This window comes from Microplitis demolitor, chromosome 7 (assembly GCF_026212275.2).
Source record: "Microplitis demolitor isolate Queensland-Clemson2020A chromosome 7, iyMicDemo2.1a, whole genome shotgun sequence".
NCBI lineage: Eukaryota > Metazoa > Arthropoda > Insecta > Hymenoptera > Braconidae > Microplitis > Microplitis demolitor.
The window spans coordinates 5690756-5700824 of NC_068551.1; the positions used below are offsets into that span (position 1 = coordinate 5690756).

The 10069-nt window shown below is 26.2% G+C and overlaps 1 protein-coding gene across 1 annotated transcript; it reads left to right on the forward strand.

The window, feature by feature from the left end:
- Nucleotides 1–3734: 3734 nt before the first annotated feature.
- LOC103570104 (innexin inx7) lies at nt 3735–9411 on the forward strand. Its single transcript, XM_008547712.3, has 6 exons — nt 3735–3933; nt 4326–4416; nt 5770–5845; nt 5981–6158; nt 7692–8226; nt 8334–9411. Exons 1-6 carry the CDS (start codon nt 3846–3848, stop codon nt 8587–8589), a joined length of 1224 nt encoding a protein of 407 aa, XP_008545934.1. The 5' UTR covers nt 3735–3845; the 3' UTR covers nt 8590–9411.
- The last annotated feature ends 658 nt before the right edge of the window (nt 9412–10069 follow it).

Here is a 10069-nt window from a genome sequence, read left to right on the forward strand (position 1 = left end):
TGATAATATTTTAGTGTGTCGTATGATACTAATAACATGAGAGTGGGGTCACTCAGGTAGATACTATGGATGGATATATAAGTAGAGAGAAGAAGATCAACATCTACATGATTTTATCCTACACGTAAATAGCGTAGGCGAAGAGGTAGATGATGAGGAGAACCAAGTAGAAGCGACCCTTCGAAACAAGAATGTCCGCGTGGTTGCACGACTACGGACGGCATATACGGGGGCAATGTCCGGTCAAAGTCCTTATACATACTGTACTTTACTGGGTAACGATACGACGCGATCACGCCGCAAAGACGATCTTTTATATTATATATACTTACTGTATAAAGTCTTTTTACTACGGTGACTTCAATGACACCAAGATACTTTTTTTTTCTTTTAGCTTTTATTCAAATTATTTGTATTTAGGAGTGACGGAAATTTAATTATTCACGAGATGTTTTTGCGGAGAGATTGGAATAATAATTACATAAAAATATTGTGGTTTATTTTTAGATTGTGCAATGAATTTTTATTCAATGCTGGATTTAATTGTACTATTAATACATTAATCTGTTTTATATTTCTGTGAATGTAATTGTTGTTATAAATTCAAATTTAATAGAATTTTTCAATAATTCATTTCGATATTTCATCAATTCAATAAAATTAATTATTTTTTTTTAAGAGACGTTCGAGGTTTATTTTAGAGAAATCGAGATATTTGCAGAGTTCAATGACGTAATTTTGAAATTATTTTTTTGTGGTATGTCCAAATTGGCCGAGTGCGTTCGATAAATACTGTCGGTTAAAAACTTTATATTTTTATATACATTATATATGTTTCTGATGTAACGCAGCTTATCATTACGATACCGCCCATAATTTGAAACAGATCTCAATGAAATTTTATCCACTTTTTTTTTGGCAATTATTGGCTTCAGGAAGTCCGAAGACAAACAAGTGGCCAATAAGGTTAAAGTTCGAAATTATGACAATTTAAAATTTTAAAATTAATGAAAATTTTTATGTTCATAATTTTTTTTCTGTTACAACTTTCGAATGAAGTGACAGCCTGTTTTTGTTTGGAGAAGGGGAAGAGGGACAAGTTGCTCCCAAATTTCGGGGATTTTACGGTTCCCATGGCGCCGTCAAATGACTGCAAATTCTTGTAGAATTTAACGAAATAAGATTTTATTTCAAATAGCTCTAATTTTTTCGAAAAAGAACTAATTCAGAGCTCTTTTGTTTTAAAATTTTTGTCTTCAAATGTGGTTTCAAAAAAAAAAAAAATACAAAAAAATTGAAGATATTAAAATGTATGAAATTTTTGACTTGTAAGAAAAAATCGCATTTTTCTTGAAAGCCAAGCGAGATATCGAAAAATTTTATTCTTTGATAAAGTATTATTTCGTTGAGTTGTACAAGAACTTGCGTTTACTTGGCAGCGCCACGAAAATTGTAGAATCCTCGGGGGTAACCCATTTTTCCCGCAAAAATGATTTTTTTTTTTTTAACGGCAACTGAAAATTTTTTCTATTTACTTTGAATATCATTAAAAAAAAGGTGTAACGTATTTGAGTCTTCGAAATTTTAGTGTTTCCTTAAGTGCTCCGTTTTGCCCCCTCCCCACCCCTGAATTAAAACTGATAAAATAAGCCTGAAATTATATTTCGTAATTTTGATCAATTCAATGTACATCCAAAATTTTCAAACTTATTATTGACAAATTTATTTTTTCATTCTGTCGTTTTTTTTTAAATTTAAAAATGAAAATTTCCTAGCTGACGTTTTTGAAAATAGAACAAGTTCATTGAACTTTTTTTTTCAAGTTAACAAAAAAATTTCGGGTCATAAATAACATTTTTTTTTTATTTCTTTATAAATAAAATTTATATTTTTACTTGATATTAATTTTATCAAAGATCTTAAAATTGTAAGTATGTATTTTAAAGTCTAATTTATGTTTTTATATAATTATTAAATAAATAAAAAAAGTCTAAAAGGTGTTACCCCAATAAAATTAAACAACAAGGAAGTTTAAACAAGATTGTACAAATCCCTGATCATTAATCAATAATAATTGACTAGTTCATAATCATATTATTTGTTAACGTGGGTTTGATATTAAGAAAATATACATAACTATATATCGAATGATTTATTAGATAGTAAATTAAATATTGGAGTAGACAAAAAAAATGTAATTCTGTGGCACTATATCAACGCTTATCTTTTCTTTAAAAATGTACAGAATAGAGGTGGAGTGAATAAAAAAATAAAAAACAAATTTATCGTTTTTCTTCGTCACAATTTTTAGGAGAATAAGTAAATCGTGTTCTAAATGATAACGGAAATTCCGTTACAAGATCATACACTTATTAGAAGAAAAATAATATTATCAGACTGATAAAAAAAATTAATCTAAATACTTATGTTGATTTATGTCAGACAGTATGGAAACTAATTAATCTATTAATTATCCATATGAAAAAACAATATATGGTTCAAATTTATAAAATCATATTGTATATTATAAAAAATCATATAGAGATTTGGAACGAATTAATATGAAGTTATATACAGTAGTAAATATATGCATTCCACATATATATATATATATATATATATAAATATATCTGCATTTACTTTATAATATGAGTATCGACATATTTAAAAAATATAAAAATTTTATATGAAATGAAATATATGGTAGCATATAATTTATATTTATATATGGCACCATATATTTTCTTTGTTATGTTTTATTCGATGTATGATATGTATATGCGGGTATATATATATATATATATATATATATATATATATATATATATCGAATTAACCGATTTTGAAAATTTTAACTGCAATTTAAAAAGTATATCAAAATTTAGATCTAATTCAATTGGAGTTGGTTATACGAATAAAAAATTTTTTTCTTACGATATACAATATAAATATATATTTTTATATATGATAAAAATATATTTTTTGGACATGCCCAATATATACGGACTCTTATATGATGAATATTATATTTTTTAATCTAAAAAAAAATATATCAGAAAATATAGTTAAACTGGCCACATATATTTTCTGATATTTATCATATATTTATACATATATGTTATTTTCTTACTATAATTAAAACAAATAATTAATCGTTGATTTATTAATTACTTGACGTAATATTAAAAAAATTTATTTTGAAATTAATGGACTCATTTAATAATTATCAACCAATTTATATAATTTATCATAAATAATTAGCTCAGTTGATAAATTTTCTCTGATAAATTAATTTTAGTCTCATTGAAAAGTAGAGTAATTACAAAAGACAAAAAAATCTTTTTACTAAAAAAAAAGTTTTTTCGGAAAAAATTTGAATTCTTAATAAAATGTTTTTATCATTAAAGATATGAATAATTGTTTGATTAATAATTAAAAATACTCATGTAATAAAAGATTAATATGAAATGAAAATATTTGCAGAACTAATTCCTTTTTATAAAAATAAATGAAATTAATAAAAGACGATTCTTCTTCAGTTATTTATCTATTGTTATCGTGAAAGCTATCTAAAACAAAAAGAAATAAATAAAATAAAAATAAAAGGCTTCATAAAGTCATCCCTCCCAATCCATCATTGATATTATATTTCTTCTAGTATCTTACACATACTGCGTAAGCGTAGATACAATACAGTTAAATATTTAGTGATAAGAATACGATGGTTTTTATGAAACACGTCAACAGTCAGTGAGAACCCACGCGAGCTTAGATCGAGATCTATTATATTAAATAATTTATTTAATTATTTATTTATTAATCATTAATTTAAGTAATTACTGAAAATGGCTTCGATTCTCTCAACATTTTCAGTTCTCAAAGATCACGTTAAATTAAAATTCTCTGAAGATAACGCAGTTATTGATAATATTGGTGAATAATTTTTTCTTTAATATATTTTTTTTTTTAAATTAAGATTAATTAAAACTACATGATCGACTGATTTCATTCTCTATCGATAAATTAACGTAATACACATGTGTGTATACATAATATGTTTACGTATATAGGATTGTGTAATGTGTGCATAAGTGTGTTTTATATCTATTCGCAGCCAAGTCACGACCTACTTAAAACAATTAATTCAGAATTGAAATTGATTAGAAAAATACAAGACATGAGTTCAATTAACCGACTTGATATAAGTTCGAGGTTTAGTTCCAATGCCGTGGGAATTATTATTTATGATTTTAATCTACTTTAATTGTTTAAAAATATATATAATCAATTTACTTATTACTTGTGCTTTTTTTTTTGTTTTACAGTTTTCCGACTTCATTATCGTGCTACTTTTCTTATACTTGTTGCTAGTTCATTACTTGTTTCATCACGACAATTTATTGGTGAACATATCAAGTACGTTTATTTATTTAAGTCATTTTTTACAAGAAATGGAAAAAAAAAATTTATTTCAATTAGTAAATTATTTAAAAGTAGAGTATGCAGTTAATTTTTTGTCGTTAATCACCAGATTCGATTGGTAATGAAAGTAATGATTGATATTTATATTTATACCGGAGGGGGGGGGGGGTATATAAACTCAGAATTAGTTTTTGTAAATAAGGGCTACAATCGTAGCGGGTAATGTGGGTCACTCAAAGAATCCTTTAAAAAATTTTTAAATCTAAAATTAGGCCTATCGATTTTCATTTAAATGATTTAATTGGGGGAGGGAGGGGCAAAACGGGGTATTTAAGAAAATACTGTTTTTGAGGACCCAAATACGCTAAATATTTTTGTTCTTAATGATACCCAAAGTAAATGGAATAAATTTTCAGTTGCCATTGAAAAAAAAATTTCATTTTTGCGGGCAAAATGGGGCACCCCTTAAAAAAGGTGAAAAAAAAATTTGTGGATATTAAATAAGTTTGATTAAATTAAATTTTTTTGTAAGCAATTTATATAAAGAAAATTATATTTTACACAATTATTGAATGCAAAGGAAAAAAAAATTTTTAACAGTTTTTAACATAAAACAAAAATCATTAACATTTTTCGACTGACAATTGATTTTGGAAAAAGTTTAATACAAAAAATTCAAAATAATGCACAATTAGGTTTGCAAAAGTGATTTTGATATGTTTAAAATTTTTTATAAAATATAGGGGGTACCCCATTTTAGCTACCCCAACCCACCCCCTTCCCCTTCCTCTAAAATTTGTACAGTTAATAAAAACATAAATTTTAAATAATGAAAGTGATCCAAATAATAAATTCGTGATTAATTGAATTAATTTTTTTAAAACATCTTTTCACATAAAATTTCATGTCATCGAAAAAAAGTTAATTGAATTTATTAAGAAATTAAAAGCTCATCAAGCTTGACGACTAAATTAAAGTAAAATTAGTTGGGAAGAGTTAATTTAAAAAAATTTTTTAAAGACTCCGTTTTGAATATTTTTTTATGATATGATCATATTCACACCGAATACTAATGTGGAGACTAAAAAAGTAGAACTAGTGTAAATAACCACTCTGTTGACATTTTTTTCTTGAGCCCAATTTGCTCCACATATATCTCTATATGTATTCAATAAAAATAATTTTTCTAAGAAGTGATAAAATTTTTTTCATCAGTAAGCAATTTAGTTATTAGTTAATAAGAATAGCTTAAGTCCAAAGTATAGAGTAAATTTTTTAATGATCACTAATAATCGGTTTAAATTGTAATAATGGAGTAATAAAAAAGTAATTGTTATTTTTTAAAAGATGTATCATTGACCAAGGATCATTGCCGAGTCATGTGGTGGATACGTTTTGTTTTTTCACATCAACGTACACTGTTGTAAGTGCAAATGATAATTAGCGTTTAAAGTTTACGATCTGTAGTAACTGTGACAAAGTCATTAAAAATATTTATTTATGTTTTTTTACTACTTGTTTTATTATTTGGTATTTAAAATATTTATTTGTTGGATAGTCTAAACACATGAATAAAACACTAGTCGAACTAGGACACATACCTCACCCAGGTGTTGGACCATTCACCAAAGACGATGAAATAACACATCACGCTTATTATCAGTGGGTTCCATTCGTTTTATTTTTCCAAGCAATACTCTTTTATATTCCACGTTATCTTTGGAGAAACGCAGAAGGTATAATAAAAAAATAAAATAACCTTAGAATTTTCAAATTATTATTTTTTTTTTTTTTCAAACTTGGCGGCAAATTTTAAATGTAATTCAGCTGAAAATATTTCAATTCTATGAAAATGAAGAAATTATTCATTTTCAAGTGTTTCAATTTATTGTACCGAGAAAAAATTGTCAGATAATAATCCAACCGGAAGTGGTTTTAATTTTTTTATTGAGCGAAAATAAAAAATAGTTTGTGAATCAATTTGTAAAGTTAATTGATGACAAATATTTTTTTATGAATAGAATGAAGATGAGAGAAGAGAAAAAGATTATTACTTGTCTTTTAAGTTTAATAAATTTATTTTAATAAATATCACTTTTCAAAAATTTATTAAAAATCATTTTTTTTAATCTGTTTGATTTTTTTCGAAAATGAATTTTTTTAAATTTTTTCTTCAAGTGCAAGCGAAAAATAAAATATTTATCTCATTAAAATTTTTAAAAAGGTTTTTGTTTAGGGTCGGTATTTTGTCTGGCCTCTAAACGGAAAGAAATTTACGGTAATGATTACTATATATTATAGAAATGGTTCTTGTATCGTATGGTACACGTTTTTTTTTAAATATCGATTATAGAAATGGCACTCATACAAATTATGGTAACGATTCTTAATTTTTATGGGTTTCATCTCTATACAATATCAGAATAGTTGCTCAAAAATTATGGCAATCGTCCCGATACTACTATATATATGATAATCTCTACCATTACTAATATGGTAACCATTAGCTAATATTAGACGGAGAGAAATGTCAAGTAAATATTACTATGCAGCATAGTAATGCTCTCAGAAAATTAAATAATAGGAATTACCATCTAGTTATGGTAAAATTTTTACCATCAATCTGATAGTGGTGAATACTATCTAGATAATTGTGTAAATCATAATGATAATGATTGTTCTAATCTAGATGATTGTATAAATCATCTAGATAGTATTCACCACTATCAGATGGATGGTAAAAATTTTACCATAACTAGATGGTAATTCCTATTACTTAATTTTCTGAGTGTGGTTACATTACTCTGTAGCTTGTATAAGCAGTCACATACGAACGGCGTGACACAAACTATAGAGTAATATAATTATTACTATGCTGCATAGGATTATTTACTTGACATTTCTCTTCGTGTATGGTGATAATTCCTATACATTATGGAAATATTTCACATATATTATGAGGACCTTTCTAATATGAAAGTAGAATTTATTACTGTGTGACTGCGGGAACTATTCCGGGTATGGTAATCATTACAAGATATAGAAACTTTAACCATAATCTAGGAATCATTCCCATAGTTGAAAACGTTTCCCGAAAATTATGGGTGTATGTACTATCATTTCATGTAATTACTACCATACCACTATGGATTGATATTTCTTAGACGTACTAGGAACATCCGTCATAATTTTCTCTCCGTGTAGATAACTAATTAATATGCATTAATTCAAACAAAATGAAAAAATGAAAATAAAAAAAATTTTTTTAGGTGGACGATTAAAAATGTTAGTATCAGGATTACATTTAGCAACGCTAGCACTACATGATGAAAAAATGGAATTAGATGGCGGAAAGACAATACCTTCTAAACGTGACCGTGAAGAAAAAATTCAGCAAATAAGAACAGCATTTTTGAACAGGCTCCATATAAACAGACCATGGGCATATTATATGAGTTTTTGTGAGGTTATTAATTTTACAAACGTACTTGCGCAAATTTACATAACTGATGCATTTTTGGGTGGCGCATTTTTAAATCTGGGTATCACGGCTACAAGCGCGGACTATAATTACAATGACAAAATGAAACCACTCGATATTGTATTTCCCAAGGTAACTAAGTGTGCATTTCATAAATATGGAGCCTCTGGAACTATACAAAAACACGACGCACTCTGTGTAATGGCACTGAATATCGTTAATGAAAAAATATATATTTTCCTATGGTTTTGGTTTATTATATTAGCAATCATTTCGGGCCTTGGGCTCGTCTGGCGGATGTTAACAATGCTATTACACTCAAGGTAAGTTATTTATTATAATCAACATTTTTTATTAATTTTAATAATTTTTATTTAAGGATAAATACTAATGTCTAGTTATTAATAAATTCTCATGTTTCTATTCACAGAAGTAAAGCATTCAATCGTTACATATTTTCAATAGCCTGCCCTGGTAAATATAATCCATGGAACGTTTTAAAACTGACCCACGACTACTACTTCGGTGACTGGTTATTTCTTTATTACATCGCTAAAAATTTAGACAATTATGTTTTCAAAGAATTGCTCGAAAAATTAGCGTATGATTTAGAAGAACGAAAAGCTGAGCGTATGAGATATTTAAAAAGTTTATCGCCTGAAGAACAACCTCTTAAGCAGGCTTAATTTATAATCAATGTTTACATTTATTATTATTTTTTTTTTTACATATCTTAGTATTTTTTTATTTATCGTACATTCAACTCTAGTCTTATGCATTTATTTTTAATTAATTATTCGGGAAGATACAGTGCCGGGGGGGGGGGGGCAAATTTTGATAAAAAAAAATTTTTTAGCTTAGATGTTTTAGAGCGAAATAAAGCATTTGGGATAAAATGGGTCAATGAAAAAATTTGAGAATAACAAAAAAAATTCGTGGCGGGATTTTTGCCTAGGAAATTTTTTAAAAATTATGTAGGATAATTGAAATCCACAAAAATTAATTACTCGCTTAGATACCGCTCTTCTATATATTAAATTACGTGGAAAAAAAATTTTCCTGACCATAATATAAGATTACTTGCGGTAACAAACATCTGTCTTGATACACGGACATAATAACGAATCGCTTGGATGATAATTTTTAAATTTATCATAAACTACGCACACTTGTTTTGTTAAATGGCTTATTTATAATATGATCTAGTAACGTAGAAAAATGAACAGATCATTAAATTTGGTCAATAAATATTTTCCCGCCGAAATTACGGTTTTAGGCCGGATCACTATAAGTAAGCGACTAGTCAGCTCATTGTAATTTTTCTTACGGGAATAGCGAATTAATTTTTTAAAAATATTGGATTTGATGTCACTTATGATTGTAATTTTTTACTGATGCTAAAAATATAAATAATACTAACTTTTGTTAAACGTTTGTTATAACGATCAGTTTAATTTCCGTACTTAAAATTTTATTTTTAACGATAACTTTTATTGGAAATTTATTAATTTTTCATGGATATTAATTACATTAAAAAAATTAAAGCATAATTTCGAATGAAAATTCTGTAAAAATATATTTAATATTTTAATTTAAATTCAAAAAATTTTAAAAATACTGTTTTAATTTTTTAAAAACCTTTATTAATTTTTGACAGTTGCAAGTTCATTAAAATCTTGACATAAAATTTTGAATATTTAAAAATAATTTTCAATTAATATATAGGGCTTTTAAAAAAATTATCGCCTATAAAATTTCAATTATTAGAAATTACAGTAAGACCTCGTTATAAAACTATTAGTTTCTCTCAAGCTATCACGATACTTGGCTTATAAAAAAGACAGAATGATAGTCTTATAACGAGGTCCGACTGCAGTTGACTTATGGGCAATAAAAAACCAGCGATTAAAATGAAAGAGAATAAAGTAAATTGTGATTATAATTTTCATTTATTTATCATTCGAAATTAAAAGTTATGTAAAAAAAAAAAATAATTTAATTTATCATCATAAATGTCTTATATTTTTGAGTGATTAAAATTTTTTAATAACGAAGTAATTTTTTAAAAATTTAATTTTAAATTCTTAATAATGTACGTGGCAGTATTATATTCGTAAATTTATTGCAAATGAGCCGTCAACATTTTAACGGAGCATTGTCATTATA

Coding starts and splice junctions, on each gene's coding strand:
- LOC103570104 (XM_008547712.3), top strand. CDS start 3,846: ATGGCTTCGATTCTCTCAACATTTTCAGTTCTCAAAGATCACGTTAAA. Junction 5,846..5,980: donor TCACATCAACGTACACTGTT/GTAAGTGCAAAT, acceptor TTTGTTGGATAG/TCTAAACACATGAATAAAAC. Junction 8,227..8,333: donor ACAATGCTATTACACTCAAG/GTAAGTTATTTA, acceptor TTCTATTCACAG/AAGTAAAGCATTCAATCGTT.